This window comes from Postia placenta (assembly GCF_002117355.1).
Source record: "Postia placenta MAD-698-R-SB12 unplaced genomic scaffold POSPLAscaffold_7, whole genome shotgun sequence".
Taxonomy (NCBI): domain Eukaryota; kingdom Fungi; phylum Basidiomycota; class Agaricomycetes; order Polyporales; family Adustoporiaceae; genus Rhodonia; species Rhodonia placenta.
In genome coordinates, this window is record NW_020169838.1 from 1,707,110 (window position 1) to 1,723,875 (window position 16,766).

A 16,766-nucleotide genomic window follows, 5' to 3' on the forward strand; every position below is an offset into this window, starting at 1 on the left:
CCCGTAATATGCAGCCTTAGTGCGGCAAATTACTGTACCCAATTAGGCTAAGCAGTATGTAGCCATTTCAGGCCTAGTGTCCATTGCAACGTCGGTATGTTTCAGTACCACACACAACAGGAAGTCCTGGACTCATAAACCATCATATGTACTTGTTTTCGTTGTTGTTGGGTTGTCTCGACATATATCGGTGTCTTTATACGTAACTTGCTCTCTGTTTCTTCTGTCATGGGAACGTGGACTAGATGCAATGAATGAAATGAAATGATCTCATTACCAAATGAAAAAGACGCAATGGACTCGCATCATCGCATGAGAAAAATAGTACACTGAGTTTGTATCTTCAGATGGCCCGTTTACAAGCGTACACACTACATACCTAGAGCTACAGCGAAAGGATTGACGTCATGCGTTGCTGTATATCCCGCCGTGGTCTATCATCACTGCTTCCTCCTCTCGGTACCCAAACGTCCGCTCGATAGGCTATCATGCGCTCGCGTACTTCTCCGTCCATTCTCGGCTGACGCGCTGCGCGTCTTTCTCGTTCTCTTTGTAATGTTTCGCAACGTCGGTCGCGAGCGGGTCATCGGGGTTCGGTGAGCTGAGGAGGGCCTGGATCGACAAAAGGACGGTGCGGATTTGCAGGGCGGGGGACCATTTGTCTGTTACATACAGCAGGGGGTTCGCTGGTCAGCTTCGGAGCGGCAAGCTATTGAGCAAACTTGCCTTTCAGGATATCAAGACAGATTCGGCCGAGCTTATCTAAGAAGCATGCGGGGGTTGTCAGCTGTAATCCACGCCAGTTGCGTATGACATACCGATATTAGGGTGGTAGATCTTGGTGAGGAAGCGCACCTTTGGGGGAGCCATGGGGTACTCCTCCGGGAGGAAGAGCTCTAGTCTGAACACGCCATCTGCGGACAATGCCCGGGTCAGACATGGGGGGAACTGCGGAAGCGGGTGGTACATACTGGCGAAAGGACTGCCGTCAGGGCCCTGGATCGTCACATCGAAGTAGCGCAGGTTATCTTCATGAGGAGCAGCAGAGATCCCGGGTGCAGGGTCTGCAACGAGGCGTTCGGTTTCCTTTAGGTGCCCCAGATTGGTCGGGTGGTCAGCTCGTCCGCCGGCATTGCGGGTGGACATACCTTGATGATCCGCTATGATCAGAGGACATCATGAGCATGCACGCAATGTCCCTGATGAGAGCGTTAGCAATACCTTGGGGAGAGACATGTCGTGAATCGGGTGAAATGCGAGGGAAGACTGCGAGATAGATGGTCGTGCTTGTTACAGCCTATTCAGAGCATCACTGTTATCTGGTATACTGTTTTGTGACCGTGGGAATGAACTTCCACTTACTTTCTGCTATTTACCCTTCTACATCGTACTTTCGATCGTACCACCAGTGTCCTGGGCAACTCGATAACAGGAGTGTCGGTATATTACTGGGCCTCTTCCAGCGCCATAGGGGATCTATGAGCAATACTACAGTCTACAAACTCGCCACAGACGTTGGACATTGGCAAGATTCTTCAAGTTGCTCTCAACATGATGTACGTACGTGCTATTTGTGGAGTATACGGCGGTGCAGCGCAGCGCAGTGGTGTCGCTTAACCACCACCTTACCATAATGACGCAAGGGTATGCCTTCAGACTGACCTATCGAATGTCCAGTAAGTGAGTTCCTGGCACATTGTGAAGCCAGATACAACAGCTACTGAGTCTAGTGTCTAAAGGGAACTGCAATCGACCGTGAAAAAAAGGAAAGCCCACCACAGATGTGATTGCTTTCTACACGAGCGGAATGGGCATCGCTTTGGCTTGTTTCACATCCCTTCCTGTGTACGGACATTCTACCATCATTCTCATTAGAGGATGGGCATTTCATGCACGTCGTAACTCATGCCACTGGCGGGTAGTACATATGGTCGGTACCAATAGAAGCAAGGAAGCTCGATATCAATATTCTTCGCGCGACGGTCAGTAACGAGACCCAGCCTTAGGTCAGCAAGGGGTACTCCCGTTGTTCGAGTTCCCATGTACGCATGAGATACTGGGCGGAAATCGGATCTAGTGTTGACTCACAGACTCATGGGCTATCTCGCTGTCCTTCAACAAGAATTTGCTTTGGCCATTGGGCCAATACACAGGCTGACAATACTGACGCCTGTATCCGTTAAGCCGTTTAAATCTCGGTTTTATTGTCAACTTGGTACCGTGCCAACCATATCATGAAGCTCTTAGCCCGAGCAATATGTTACAAGGCGTGAAACCAGACATACATCGTGGCCTCGCGTGTTACAGCCAGCCGCGTTGGTCAATCTTTCGATACCTTGACTACCACCTTTCCGACATGTTTCTGGCTATCCAAGTACTCATACGCCTCGCGGAGCTCTTCAAATTTAAATACCTTCCCGATGACAGGCCGTAGAGACGTAGCGGTGATCAACCGGTTCATGTCTTCGAACCTATGTCGCGCTTGAAGTGAGTAATCGGAACAGGTACTACGACCAGATGCAAGCACTTACTGGGCACGGGAACCCACAACAATCCCTCGCAAATTGATGGCATTGAGGAGCACCTTGAGCCTCAGTCCGCTCACGTCACCCGGCTGAAAATCGAATCCATGCGCTCAAGTTCGCCGGTAATGTATACCACATGGAAGACGCACCCCAGCGACGATCCCGATTATGTTCAGGTTCCCAGCCATGCGCACAGACGCGATCGACTTGTTTAGTGTTCCTTCACCACCGACTTCCAGAACATGGTCTACACCGCGTCCGTTCGTCTGTTTACCTCAGTACATCTCGTGGAATGTGACGGGCACTGGCACGCACGAGCCTCAACACCTCCTTGTCCCAGTCAGGCGTCCGGCGGTAGTTGATGAGGTGCTTCGCGCCGAGTTTCGCGGCGATACGCAGCTTCTCGTCAGACGACGAGGTGACGATGACTGTCGCGCCCGACGCCGCAGCAAACTGCAGCCCGAACATGGACACACCGCCCGTGCCGAGGATAAGCACGGTGTCGCCGCCCTTCAGCGGCACGGGGCCCATGAGCGCCGCGTATGCTGTTAGGGCAGCGCAACTAGTGAACCACCGTATTGTCAGACCGACTCTGTGCAGAAAAGGGATAACACGAACGGCAGCGTCGAGGCTTCTTCGTACGAGAGGTGCTCCGGAATGCGCACAAGGCACTGGCCCCCATGTCAGCAGAGTGTCTGCAGTCATACAGGTGCAGGCATACATGCGCGGGGAGGATCTTGTACTCTGTCAGCACGCCGTCGATGGGCGCGCCGAGGTGGGAGCGCTTTAGCTCGGGGGTGGGGTCGCCGAAGAGATGGTCGATGGCAAAATTGGACATGACGCGGTCGCCGATGTCCCAGCCGTGGATGTCGGGGCCGAGCGCGACGATCTCACCACCGAAATCGGAGCCGGGGATAACTTTATCCTTGACGTCGACTGCATACACGCCCCTTGCGATCAGGAGGTCGCGGTACTTACATAGAGCGATGTCAGGACGTGTTCCCCGCTCATATTGTCACAAAAGATTTAATCTTACCTGGAGAGACACTGCGTGTACCTTGATGAGCACCTCGTTGGATGTAGGTGGCTGCATCCGAGATTCTTGAAGAGTCAGGTTGTGGAAGCCATCGTACTGCAAGTTTTTATTTGAATTCATATCAGAAGAATGCGTCAAAATTACCAGCGTACTTCTCACCTGAGGAAGACGGTATTCGCGCGTTTTGGTAGGAAGAGACATGTTGGTGTGCACTTGACGATCTCAGGAAGTCTGCGGCAGTCCTTTGTGTGCAAGGTTATTTTATACCCTGTATCCTGATATTAAGACGTGCCTGACCAATTCCTGAGTCAAAGACATTGACGATCCTCGCGCGGGCTAATCCCGCCCGTCCTCACGGAGCGTGGTATGTACTACCGGGAATCATGTCGATCTATCAGTATAGTTTTTGTGCAGTCGCGCAGGCGGGCTGCGCCCGGCCGCTACGTCGAATTACATTTTCGAGAGCAGGGTATACGGGGTTGACCGTCACGATTTTCACCCCTGCAACGGAAATGCGCGAATGTATTCAGCCAGAACCTTTTGACTCAAGAGGACATCACTATTTATTTCCCAAGGCTCAGTGAAATGCGCAGGCATGATAACCGCTTCGTTCACAGACTCACGACGACACAGCTGTCGTTAGATCCCTGTCTTGTAGTCCGTGGACCGCCGGTTACTAGTGGCAGTTTGGTTGGGATTAATTAGAAAGTACTTTGCCAGAGAGTAGAGACTCACAGAACCCCTCGTAATCGTACAGACTGTTGAAATAAACAGACTTTGAGCGACAACGGCTGTCTACCTCATCCCCATCATTGTTCATGAACTTCGACAACAAATGACATTAGTCTGGTCGAGGAAACCGTGTTATGCTGTCGAAACATGCAGTCACGAACAAGCTCGCAAGCTCGGATGCGATAGTAGCCAGGGGGATGGAGGCTCCTTCGTAGTATACAATAATCGCTCGCGATGTACGTACCGCACGCGATTGTCCCTTACGGGCATCGCTACGCCCGTGGACAAACGCGCTCGTCGACCATATCTCCCGCTGTTCTAACATATGCATCTTTAACTCCGCCTAGATTCGTTCAGCGAGCAGTCCCGTGAGGAATTCCGCAGCTAAGGCGGGACAAAAGCGGGACTGCAGGAATAGTCACTACAAACCCATTCCGGGCTGCAAACTTCAAGCGCATCAATCGCCACCCCGCCCGACTATTTCCAACTTTGGAAAGCCAGCGTCTGAAACGCATTGAGGCTATTGATTGGCGCCCGCTGTATAGCTCTGAGAACACGTGCTTATGTTTTGACTGAAGCATATCGTGCATATGGCGCTGCACCTCTCTCACCCCGACTCTCATCCATGGCTCCGCCCCCCGTCGGCGACGATGTTGCCTATTACTCGTCGGCGTTGCACCAGATCAACGACCGACCGCCCGTGATCCCACCCAAGTACGATCCTGAGCTGCAAGACCTCCAGAGACGACAAGTTGAAAGCGTACGCGTCCGACCGGGTTCACTGCAAGACCTGCCATAACGCTGAATCGATGTGCGATCCTATACAGGTGTCGCCTCCAATCCCATACACTCCGAGGGACGAGGATTTCTACGTCCCAGATGTGCAGGCGGGAATTCACAGACCAAACGTTGACCTTCTCAGGCACCACTTCTGGAATGAAGGCCGCTTGACTGAACAGCAAGCCCTGTTCATCTTGGGCCAAACAACCGCAATGCTGAGCAGAGAGCCTAATATGCTGCATGTGGAAGGCCCCGTTACAGGTGTGTATATTTGTACGATCTGCGCTCCCAATTTGTTGATCGGTCTGCCAGTGTGCGGGGATATACATGGTCAATACGTGCGTAACTGCTGAGGCACGTGCATGCGCATTTCCTAATACGCCTTGGCTAGTACGATCTCATGAAGGTTTTCGAAGTGGGAGGTTCCTTCGCGGAGAACAACTATTTATTTCTGGGAGATTATGTCGACCGAGGGTACTTCGGGATTGAGGTAAGCACAATGCCTCCCTGCACACGTCTCAGAAATGCACACCATACTGCTTGGTCCCCTGACTTCTTCCTCGACGGGCTGGTTGATGAGTTGTTACTCATCTTCATGTGATGCTGCGGTACGGCTCCAGAGCGGCCAAGGATAATCTGGCGCGCTCGTCACTCTATACTGTCGCTTGAGCGCGGGTATACCTGCTCGCGGTTGTATAGACCGTATGCGACATGACGACCCACATAAGTTGAGTAATTGACGGGCTTAGATGGGCAGACAGAGAGGCATGCACTGTGTATAGCCAGGCCCATACATTCACTCCGCACTAGATCTCGTGGCATTGTCATCCTCATGAGATATTTGCAGTCGCGCAAGGCCAGTCACCAGCCGTATGCAGCCGTTGCCTTTCCAGACGTACGCGTGATAATCTCACGATAGTAATATATGAGAGGTTACCGTTATATCTGAGGGTTTCTCGGTGTTGCGCCGGGTGGATTCATTGTATGCGCTACCCCTATAGACGCAACTGCAAGAGGCGTTGCGGTGCACCGCTGACGCTTCTGTTGACCGCGGCTCCATTCATAAAAGGTTTCATGGTACTGACTCTCTCCACGTCAGTGTCTTCTGTATTTATACGCCCTCAAATTGTGGTATCCGACCCGTCTTTCCCTCATAAGAGGAAATCACGAGTGTCGGCACCTAACAGAGTACTTCACATTCAAGCGTGAGTGCTTGCACAAGTACTCTGCGACGGTGTACGAAGCGTGCATCCAGTCGTTCCAAGCACTCCCGGTAACGGCACTGATTGAAGGCAAGTTCTTCTGCGTGCACGGCGGGATCTCGCCGGAGCTGATGCGTCTGGAGGACATTGAGAAGGTATGTCCTCTTGCTGTTCATGCAAGATGACTATGAACTTGGAAACACCGCGCAGATCGATCGCTTTGTCGAACCAGCGTCGGTTGGCCTGCTGTGTGATCTCCTGTGGGCGGACCCGATACCTAATTTCGGGCATGAGGTGTGTGAAATTGCACGAATAATGTAAATCTGCTGAGGTCGCTCACGTTATATAGCAAGATGCGACGCCCGAGTATCCCCAGGGACTACCGCCGGGACATTCGTTCATCGCAAACCATACCCGGGGATGCAGCTATTACTACACGTGCGCCTTTTCACTACTTCGTTATAGCTTGTATTGACATCCTTGTAGTTATGACGCGGCATGCCAGTTCCTGGAGAGAAACAACCTGCTCGGTATCTTCCGTGGGCACGAGGCGCAAGACGCTGGGTACAACGTCATTTCTTGGTATACGCGGACAAGTCTAATGGGCATCCTAGATACACCATGTATCGGAAGACAGCGTCGAAGAAGTTTCCATCCGTGATCACTGTGTTCAGCGCGCCAAACTACCTCGACGCGTATCATAACCGCGCTGCGGTAATCAAGTACAAGAATAAGAGCATCACGATCCGGCAGTACAATGCGTCGTCGCACCCATATTGGCTGCCCAACTTCATGGACGCATTCACGTGGTCGCTGCCGTTCGTCGGCGCGAAGATCACGGAGATGCTACTCGCCATTTTATCAGTGTGCTCGGACCGCGAGCTCGAGGACGGTTCATCGTACACGTCCTCAGAAGAGGACGAGGAGCGCGAACGCGCGCTAGCGGACGTATACGAGGAGGAAGAGGACGAAGCCCGCATGGCCGTAAGCCACGTCCATCCGAGCGAGCGCAGGCAGGAGATCAAGAACAAGATTCTGGCTGTGGGGAAGATGCAACGTGTCTTCCAGCTCTTACGGTAAGCACAAGAGTCGTGTAGTTGATGATAATGTACCCTGAGCTGACCCTGTGTAGACAAGAGGCGGAGAGTGCAACGGAGCTATCGCCCACGGGCGAGCTCTCATCTGCGCCATGGCCTGGCGGCTTTGCCGCACCACCAGCTCCGTCTCCAGATGCGCTCGGTGTCCAGACCACGCACATGCGGCGGTACATCCGCTCGTTTGACGACGCGCGGCGGTCTGATATGCTGAATGAGCGGCTGCCGCAGTACGCGCATGCGGGTATCCCACTGATCCCCGTGCCTAGTATGCGGCTCGCTGGCCTCGCACATGGCGAGGACGGTGTGGAGGAGCAGTCTATGGAAGCGCTGATACGCAGAGCGCTGGAAGAGGAAGGCGTTGGTGACGGCGGTGTGGTGGAACGGTTGGCAGAGCGGATTGCGAGGGGCAGACGATCTTCAGGCAGACCGAAGGCACTGAGGCGAATCGAAACGGCGCCTTGAGATACTGAGCGTGGCACTTCTGTTAAATTGGATTGGAATTGGATCTGTAGGTTCGGCTCTAGCTATCGTCGCTGTCGTATACCCTGTTGTTGTATGTATGACCTGTACGACTGTCATGACTAGCACACAATCTATTCGTGTATTGATTGATTACGACCATAAAATGCTCTGATGTTTGAATCTGCGCCCACTACAGCAAGTTCATGGGAGGCGGTCTACGCTGCTGGCTGGCGAATAACCATGGTGTGTATACACACACTAGTGCTTACGATCTGCATGTACGGTATACTTTGAGAGAACCAAGTGTCGTTTGCTTCTTAATCCTATCCGAGCAAACTTCACACATGTAATGGGATGAGAGACTCGATAGCATTTGAGATGACAACCGCGAAACCGAAATCCAATAAGTCTTCGACAATATTTTGCTTTCTTAGACGATATGGAGCTACAACGACGCTCATGAGAGTATGTACGATGCTCCGCTGCCCTAACTGCAGGCCCCGGTGAGCACTGTGCATCACCTAAAGAGGTTCGGCAGGTATGGCATGCACATAGTGACCGCCGACGAAACCTCGAGGCAACAACGCTTGTGCATGCACAGTATCCTTCGTCCCGGTATCTTGCACAGCCTCTCGCAGGTTGTTCTTTATATGCTCGCGAAGAGTATGTATCTGATCCTTGATCGTAGTCGCGAAGGAAGCTCTACTTTCTCTCTTGGCTCCAGTCGCAAGGACCACGAGCGTCGATACACTAAGAACGGAGTTCAGAATAATCAGCAGCGTTTGGGTGATGCAAAAAAGAGCCACGTACAATGCCTCCTTGAGGTAGGCAAAGCTGAAATCGGACGTTAATGCGGCAATCTCGGCGACGAGGTCATCTGGGAACGATATGTCCAAATTGTTTCGCAGTTTGTTCTGCCAGTATTTGGCGTACAGGGCACGCTCATCCTCTCCCGGGTCGTCGAAGGAGCTGGCGATACACATCAAAGCGATGCCAAATGGTTCTCATAAAGGGTGGCGTACTATTTGCGATCGAATCTGCTCGGTCTCCCGCTCAGCGCAGGGTCCAGCTTCTCGAAGTGGTTAGTGGAGGCAATCAGGAGCAGCCCGTCATTGCCGACGAGGCCGTCCACTTGATTGAGGAAGAAGGAGCGGTTTTGGTTGTTGATGAGCGAGTCGAGGTCCTCGAGGACGAGCATGCAGGGTGCCATCTCGCGGGCTTTCTGGAAGACGGCGCCCATGCAGTACTCTTCGCCCATGCCATGCTTGAACGACTTGACGTAGAGGGGTGCGTACCCTCGGGCGTAGCAATCCTTCATGACCGCCTTCACGCTTATCGTCTTCCCGTTGCCTGCGTGGCAGTCAGACGCTTGTTACGACATAAGCATAAAATTGAGAATACGCACCAGGAGGACCTGCCATTATGATTCCACGCTAAGCAGACAGTAGTTCAGGGCTCAGGGCGGCACACCAGGAAGAGCATCAGAAGACTGACCTTCCATGGGATCGACAAGGAGCTGTACACGTCGCCGGCTTCCCAGAAGCCATCGATGTCGGTCCTCAGGGACTCCTTGAATTCCTCTTTAAGAATTACGTCGTCCCAGCTTGCTTTCTGAACGTCCTGCCATAGGTCGCGGTCCTCTCGCCAATGACCCATTTCGAAAACGAGGATCTCGTCATGGAGTTTCATCCCCCATTTGTTTGCCGCCAGTAGCAGTGCATGTGATGGCTCCTCTGGTCCTTCGTGGAGGAGGTAGTATAGTCTGACATCGCCCCGCAGCGTGGAGTACTACAGTGCATGTGAGTCGTTGAAATACAAACATGAGCGGCGTGCTTGTTAAGCAGGGAGCCCGCGACGAACCTCTACGGTGTATAGGATGAAAGCGAGGTCCTGGAAGTGGGGACTCAATCATTAACGGATATTCGTGAGTCAGTGAATGCACATACATTCCATTTTACGTTGTAGCAGCCGTACTTAGCACTCTTGACAAGTGTCCCTGATGCACCTTCCTGGTGGCCATGCATACCAATCCGCCGAATACGTGGCTGAAAGGTGAGGGAGAAGACAGACTCAGGCGGAGATGCGATGGTTTTCTCGGCATCAGGAAAGTCGAGTAGGGTCGATCGAGAGCCACCCTTGTCGCGAAACAACACAAGCGAGTGCTTTGGATAGATATCGCGCAGCACACCGGCTCTGCGTTGACAAGAACGTAATCGGTAATCAGCACAAAGACGTTGAGGGGGACACACATACCCGTAGGTGCTTGGCTCCTGGAATAATTCGGAACCTGAAAGCAGATAAATGAGTCATTCTTCGTTGGCATTCGTTGTTTGATACACGCCTCGTTTAACCCAAGGCACACTAGAAAGGGTCAGTATAGTCGTCGCCAACCTGCTCCATAGAGCTGGCATCTGCGACTCCGGTTTGTGCTATCGGGGACATGTTACTAGTGGTACAGATAACTCAGACACAACATGACTCTTATACAGAAAGACTGCAGATCGCAGCAGTTGGCCATACAATAGCACCGTGCTGCGTCGGTCTGATGACAACTGTAATCATCCCTTCGATATCAGGATAGAACCATGATAAGCTGCAGATGGAGTCAGATCCAAAGCCCGCAGCTGGCAGTAGTAGCCCATCGCATGCGCATGCGCGAGCGAGTCAATGCGAATTACCGGAACGTGTCCGAGGCCTTTTGAACTCAAAGTTTGACTACATTGATTATCTTGGATGTACTTCACTGCAGCACAGAGCATCAATGATATTCGCTGACTACTCTACTTACCGCGGCACGTTGTAATCCGATGCCGGACTGGCGAATAGGCGGCGAGCGTTCCTGTGGCATGTGCATCTCAATTGGCGGTTGCGTCCCACAGTCACGAGTCGGGAAGCTATTCGTAGTGAGCGCAGTCCGCATCGGTACCGCTCGACTCCCACAAGCCCTCTATTGCCGGCGGTGTTCAACTTCGATTTGTGCTTTAGACATCTAGAGTGCGATTCTGACCACACGCCGCAACGCGTTCAAGTTATGTGCTCAGAGATCTGTACATTGATGCGCTCCGCGCCGACCCGATTAGCGGGTAGTGACTACTTGGCCTGGTACCAACTTACACGTTCGATCATCAGCGGACTCAGGCTGTCAAATACCTCAGATGAATTGAGCTCGATGAGGATGGGTGGAATGGAATGCGTATTACAAAGTGATGGCTTCAGGGACGACCGTGATGCCGTACTTCATGAATTTCAGCACTCGGCACGAAATGGTTTCCCGCTGCGATCAGAAAGCTAGTGCGCCTACACTGGGCCAAAGCAAATGTCGTTACGAAACCACACGAAGCAAAGGTTTCAAAGCGAGTAACAGCTGATGTAACTTTGGTCCGACGTCGAAAGCGCGGCCCCCGGCGTGTTGCCTTCTGCTTCTAGTTCGTAAAGCCCGTACAGCAGAATGTTGAGTGACAGATGGTACCACATTTCTTCGGATATGCCGCCGGCGAGAAGCCTTCTCACCGTGGTGCTCGGGACGGGGCGAGACGCACACATACCTGGGTGCATTTGTGATGTTCCGGGTGTCCCAGTAGCGAAGCGTAACCACCGCGCTATTACCTGAGACCACAAGTATTGCATACACAGAGCATAAGGGATAGCAGTTTCCTCCACTGATTATGTCTGTGAGTCTCTGTGAGTCTTCGCATCACTCAATTTCTGCTATCAGCTGTGAGAATAAATGAGCCTCAGTAAACGCACTTGAGGCCGAATATCACAAACCGTCATCTAGCTTCCCTGCCAACAAAGAGGATTTATTTCCCGGATGGCTCATGCAAAACGAACACATGCGTAAGAGAAGGAACGCGCATGCTGTAGTAAACATCAGAAAATTTATCAATACCCTCATCACAGGGAAGACGACCAGCCACATGCCCATCAATCACCGCCAGACAACCACATTCACAATATCAAAAAATACCTTACTTTCTAATCAGAAATAGCACACTTAATATCAAACAAGATTCCGAATCAGGGTATTATCATTATTCTCTCCCTAAAATACTACTGCAAATGCATATGCAAGACGATCAGGCAAGGCATGGCTAGAAATAAGATGCAGGATAAGCAATAGGCAAACACCAATATAAACCAACAAACCTTTTAAACAGTGATGCCGAGGATGCTGATGAGGACGGTAACCTTGAGGGTGGAAAGGATACCGACAACACCGCCGAGCAGGCTAACAACGGTCGAAACCACGTTGCCGAGGAGGCCGTTGACAAGCATGACAATGGCGCACACAAGGCAGCCAAGGACCTCACTGTTGAGATAACCATAAGTCATCTTAACCATCCAGCACACTAATTGATACACTTACACAAGACCGGACAGCAGGTAAGTCACACACTCAGTGGCGTCCGAGCTGACCACAGCGAGGACAGCAGAGACGGCGTCGAGCACAAGCTATTATGGAAAATCAGCAACTTAACCAGCGTATTGTTTGGAAAAGCTCACTGTCAGGAGGCCGACGATCGCAGCCGCAACATCGCCAACAGCGAGGAGAGCACCACCCTCAACACCGAGAATCACGGTCTGGCTCTGGCCGACGAGACCATTGATCTCAACGAGAGCATCACCAAGAACACCCTTGATGTTCTCAACAAGGGGAGCGAGAACCTCGATGGTAGCGTTCTGGGCCGTGATGTAGTCTAAGGACGGCTCAGACAGTACTCAAACTTGTGAATATGAAGAAAACTTACGGAACTCGACGGTGTACTCAGTCACCTTGTACTGGGTCTCGTTAATGATCGTGACAACATTCTTGGTGTCTCGGGGGAGAAGCCCGTTGACAACCGGAAGCGACCCAGTGAGGCCTGAGACAGCAGAGAGACCCGGAACGGCGGAAGTGACGTCAGAGACACCGGGAAGAGCGGGAGCCGCAGAGGTGAAAGTGCTGAGCGCGAGAGCGGCAAAGACAGACAGGGTGCTGAAGGAGAGCATTTTCAAAAGAATGTGGGGAGTGGGTGACGAGTGTTGGTGAGAGAGAGAACGAGATGCTGAAACTTGACGGTAGTCAATGTAAAAAAAAAGGGTGAACGGGGCGGGCTTATATACCGCGCGGGTGCGGCAAGCCTGGCGGAGTTGGGCATGGGCTCCGCGAGACTGGGACGGTCCAGCTGAGAGACCCAGTCGCGCGGTATGTCTCAGGACGACCCCGTCACGGCGAAGAAGCAAGGGTTTAGCGATACGCGAGCGCGTAATTGGGTCTTCCAGTCGATCAAACCGGCAGAAGTGCGCAGAATGTGCGGCATACGGGCGGGTAGCCAAAATAGCTGCCTGGCCCAACGCGCATGTCGTTCACCGGTATAGCCTGGAGGAAAGCATTCCTAGCCATCGTTTCGTTGGGCATCCACAGCTGAGAGCAAGGGGCAGACGGGACCTCCTGACCTCTTCCCGTGTGCGAGCGAGCGGACCACCCGCCCTCGCGCATGTCACCGAGTGTGGAGTGAGATGATGCTTCTCAAGAGCGGATAAATTACACGGGAATGACATGTCGGTGATCCCATGGAAACAGGCAGCGGCGAAGACAAGTCCCTGGAAAGGCATCGCTCCATGAGCCAATCGCGCTACCACACGCAGCACGGGCTCGACTTACCGTTACGGCAGTGTGCGGTTTCACATCTACTAGGCGAACCAACGGCCGACAGCCGTGCTAAACTTGGAAGGAGTCGGCGAAATTCATCCAGCACGCAGCCGGTGAAGTCATAAAAACATTTAGATTTTCCGCTAGTCAGCGATCGCAGGCATCAAACTCGATCGAACACTCTAATTCCGCAATAATTACTTCCGGGACACCGCTACGTAACGGGGCACGTTGCTATCGACACGAGGCTTTGCACGCCGTCGAATGCAGCGCCCACAGAATGCCATTCAGCGGTGGCGACTTGAGGATGCGCTACTCGACATATCTACCATTTGGTGATACCAACTGTACGGATCTTACAATAACGTATTCGGTTCTCTTGATCCTTGTCCGCAGCGGGCCACGACTAAAGGCTTGACTCTTCGATGAGTGGACAACGCATCTATGAAAGCGGTGAAAGTTGTCCAATACGGCTTTGCTCATGACCCCAGCGAAAGGCCGAGGATCTCACAATCATCATAGCCTTGCAGCGAGGACTGCTTGGGTAAGTCCTTACAGTCGCCAGCGAGCTCAAGTTCCGCATGAAATATCGCAGACTGAAGAGTAGACGTCAAGTTGAGAGCGAAGTGGATGAGACGTTAGACGCTTGAAACAGAGTGCCAATAACCCAATAAAGCCAAACATCGCCGGTGGCTGAAGCGCTAAAGCAAGAGTTAGAGTCGCGATCGCCGTTGGGAACAGCGAGCTAGTCTATCCACCAATCGTCATACGCGCACTCGAGTCGACATGTCGGGAATACTGCCGTCGATTGAGAACTTTGCGAAAGTGAGCTTGCCGTCGTAAGTTTCTACCGCCAGGTATGAAACTCAATCTCGAAGGGGACTTTTGCGACTGCTGCAGGGCTTGGTACAGTTGGTGAGTGCGCAGACTTTGATGGTATAGAGCTATAAACTGAACTGTGTCGAGAATAGGTGTAGGCCTCCTGTTCTTTGGCCAGAACTACCTGATATACCCGTCTGCATTCCCTCCTGGTTCAAGAACAGGTACGCACTTTGCATATTCGCTGTGAATCGCTGACTCGGAACTTACGGCGGCCCATGAACGCAGAGGTACCTGCTCCTATCGACTTTGGTCTCCCATTTCAAGCCCCCGAGTTAACAACGCCGGATGGCGTAAAGCTGCGGTGCTATTCAATGCTGCAACGCAAGGACATGTCGAACGTCGGCGCTCCTGAGGTTGAGACTCATGAACAAGAGACGGATGAGGAGGTAAGTCCAGTGCATTCGCTGTAAGCTTAATGCAGAATTGTGGTTCAGATTCCAGCTGTTTTTCCAATTGAGTTGATTCTCTGCATCTTCCGCTGCCAGGCCGCAGGCTTTCCAGGTTATTGTACAGACCCCCATCCTCCGCACATCCTGCTTCTTGAATAACTCTATCGACAAACAGATTCCTTACATTTGCGCTTACTCGTTCGAGGAGCTCTGCAATGGGGCGCCCACAACGTAGTCAATTCGCTGGGTATACTGTTTCAAAATAACCTTCGTCGGGACATTCTCAATCCTGTGTAAATTGTGGCTTCGTGAATCACGCTGAAGTCTAAGAGGCCGCTTGCGCTGAGTCGCATAGTTGCCTATAGCTTGCCAGTCTCGGGCAACTTCTTGTCAGTTACTGCCCCTTCACCCAGTGAGCGCTCCACTGCATAATTTCGTGTGCGTTGCCCTCGGACGATCTGCTCACGCTGCTACCCAATTGACCTTCAAATCTCTTGTCGTGAGAATACGCACGGTTGCTGACGAAAATGCCCCTTTGGTCTTAGTTTGCGAACCGCCGACCGACGGTGCTGATGTTCCATGGGAATGGAGGCAACGTGGGCCATCGCATTCCCCTCGCGAAAGTTTTCTACGTCAAGATGCGATGCAACGTTTTCATGTTGTCTTACCGAGGGTGTGTTCATTCCGCCTATCCGATAGCCGTCAGACGCACGACTCACACGTCGGTGTGTCGTAGATATGGCCATTCCGAGGGCAGCCCGTCAGAGAAAGGTCTGTGGGTCGCACTTTGACAGTCAATTGCGTTTCGCTCGTGTCATAAACGCCAGATTGTGCGGAGTCATGCTTGACACAGACCGGTCGAGCTCGTGATCTTGCTGCTCAGGCCGCGAACGGTCTCGCCCTTTCATGAATGCCGTCCTTCGCGTCTGGCTCTAGCGGAATACATTTGACCGGGGATTGGCAATGTCTAATTCGAATTACCTTCTCAGGTATCCAGATTGACGCGCAGTGCGCACTTGATTACGTTCTCGGGCATCCAGCGCTCGCTCGTTCACACATCGTACGTACATAGCCTCGCTCGTGACTGCAGCGTGATTACCATTTTTGCAGGTCTTGTACGGCCAGTCCATTGGCGGCGCAGTCGCCATCGATCTCGCGAGTCGCAATCCCCATGCTGTGCGTCCCCGGCCGCTTCCGCACATCCCGCGTTCACGCATTTCCCATTTCACATATTGTAGATCCGCGCACTCATTCTCGAAAACACTTTCCTCTCGCTGCCGCGGCTTGTGCCGAACGCGTTCCCGATCCTCGGGCCGTTCGCGTTCCTGTGCCACCAGAAGTGGGACTCGGCATCGAAGGTGCCCCTCATCCCGCGCAAGACGCCCATTCTGATGCTCAGCGGCGTATGCGACGAGGTCGTTCCCCGCGAGCACATGCAAGGCCTGTGGGAGATCGTGCAGAGGAGGGCCAGCGGGCGCGGGGGAGAGCAAAGAAGCGAGGAGGGCGGCAAGACTGTGCATGAGGCCAGCTCCGGGGGTTCCTTTTCACAGTTTGTCGAGTTCGAGCAGGGGACGCACAGTAAGTAGTTGCCTGCATATCGCTGCGGACGTGCGTGCTCATACGTTTGTGTACTGTAGACGATACGTGCGTGCAGCATGGCTATTGGTCGACCATAGCCGAGTTCATTGAGGGACTGGATGATGATCCCTAAGTCTACGAAATATATCACATTCCCGATGTTATTGACATTGACAGAGGGGTGGTTGCTGTGCGTCTTGTTTGATAATTGTCTGACTGCTAATTCCTTGTTTTGCTACTTTCCGCATTTTGGAACATGTACAAGTACAAAAACTTCTTGCGCCCTGAATGATTAGAAAATAACAATCAAACATATCTAATGCCAGTGAGCGACTGTTTTTGTGTTCATTAATTCTGTTATGGTGAGTGGACCGTGTTGCCTTGCAATCGGATAACCTCGCCTCACTGCTAGCATATGTCAACTTCATTGGCATCAACCCCCCCCCCCCCC

General features: G+C 52.4%; 6 protein-coding genes across 6 annotated transcripts; 2 read left to right on the forward strand and 4 right to left on the reverse strand.

Moving 5' to 3' along the window:
- Positions 1–314: 314 nt before the first annotated feature.
- POSPLADRAFT_1074505 (hypothetical protein) lies at positions 315–1,236 on the reverse strand (the record flags this gene model as incomplete). The annotated part of the gene is made up of 6 exons (XM_024482715.1): positions 315–662; positions 727–762; positions 819–914; positions 972–1,086; positions 1,149–1,160; positions 1,222–1,236. The coding sequence occupies 6 exons, from the start codon at positions 1,234–1,236 to the stop codon at positions 487–489; spliced, it is 450 nt and encodes a 149-aa protein (XP_024339173.1). The 3' UTR covers positions 315–486.
- Positions 1,237–2,320: 1,084 nt separating this feature from the next.
- POSPLADRAFT_1143213 (hypothetical protein) lies at positions 2,321–3,762 on the reverse strand (the record flags this gene model as incomplete). The annotated part of the gene is made up of 8 exons (XM_024485531.1): positions 2,321–2,471; positions 2,532–2,614; positions 2,675–2,791; positions 2,841–3,087; positions 3,144–3,196; positions 3,247–3,498; positions 3,562–3,657; positions 3,721–3,762. The coding sequence occupies 8 exons, from the start codon at positions 3,760–3,762 to the stop codon at positions 2,321–2,323; spliced, it is 1,041 nt and encodes a 346-aa protein (XP_024339174.1).
- Positions 3,763–5,102: 1,340 nt separating this feature from the next.
- Positions 5,103–7,834, forward strand: POSPLADRAFT_1143383 (hypothetical protein; the record flags this gene model as incomplete). The annotated part of the gene is made up of 10 exons (XM_024485555.1): positions 5,103–5,334; positions 5,386–5,411; positions 5,465–5,563; positions 6,173–6,430; positions 6,486–6,569; positions 6,652–6,713; positions 6,762–6,839; positions 6,890–7,167; positions 7,240–7,351; positions 7,408–7,834. The coding sequence occupies 10 exons, from the start codon at positions 5,103–5,105 to the stop codon at positions 7,832–7,834; spliced, it is 1,656 nt and encodes a 551-aa protein (XP_024339175.1).
- Positions 7,835–8,355: 521 nt separating this feature from the next.
- POSPLADRAFT_1046726 (hypothetical protein) lies at positions 8,356–10,276 on the reverse strand (the record flags this gene model as incomplete). The annotated part of the gene is made up of 8 exons (XM_024479104.1): positions 8,356–8,584; positions 8,645–8,803; positions 8,857–9,184; positions 9,240–9,267; positions 9,329–9,622; positions 9,695–9,724; positions 9,781–9,879; positions 10,226–10,276. The coding sequence occupies 8 exons, from the start codon at positions 10,274–10,276 to the stop codon at positions 8,356–8,358; spliced, it is 1,218 nt and encodes a 405-aa protein (XP_024339176.1).
- A 1,570-nt stretch (positions 10,277–11,846) lies between these two features.
- On the reverse strand, positions 11,847–12,891 carry POSPLADRAFT_1066150 (hypothetical protein). Its single transcript, XM_024482045.1, has 5 exons — positions 12,583–12,891; positions 12,338–12,531; positions 12,201–12,286; positions 11,981–12,143; positions 11,847–11,925 (listed from the first exon to the last, which is right to left on the reverse strand). The coding sequence occupies exons 1-4, from the start codon at positions 12,821–12,823 to the stop codon at positions 11,984–11,986; spliced, it is 681 nt and encodes a 226-aa protein (XP_024339177.1). The 5' UTR covers positions 12,824–12,891; the 3' UTR covers positions 11,847–11,925; positions 11,981–11,983.
- A 1,332-nt stretch (positions 12,892–14,223) lies between these two features.
- On the forward strand, positions 14,224–16,635 carry POSPLADRAFT_1040031 (hypothetical protein). The gene is made up of 10 exons (XM_024477653.1): positions 14,224–14,291; positions 14,345–14,381; positions 14,438–14,509; positions 14,574–14,734; positions 15,283–15,410; positions 15,474–15,508; positions 15,727–15,797; positions 15,848–15,913; positions 15,976–16,315; positions 16,375–16,635. Exons 1-10 carry the CDS (start codon positions 14,253–14,255, stop codon positions 16,446–16,448), a joined length of 1,023 nt encoding a protein of 340 aa, XP_024339178.1. The 5' UTR covers positions 14,224–14,252; the 3' UTR covers positions 16,449–16,635.
- The last annotated feature ends 131 nt before the right edge of the window (positions 16,636–16,766 follow it).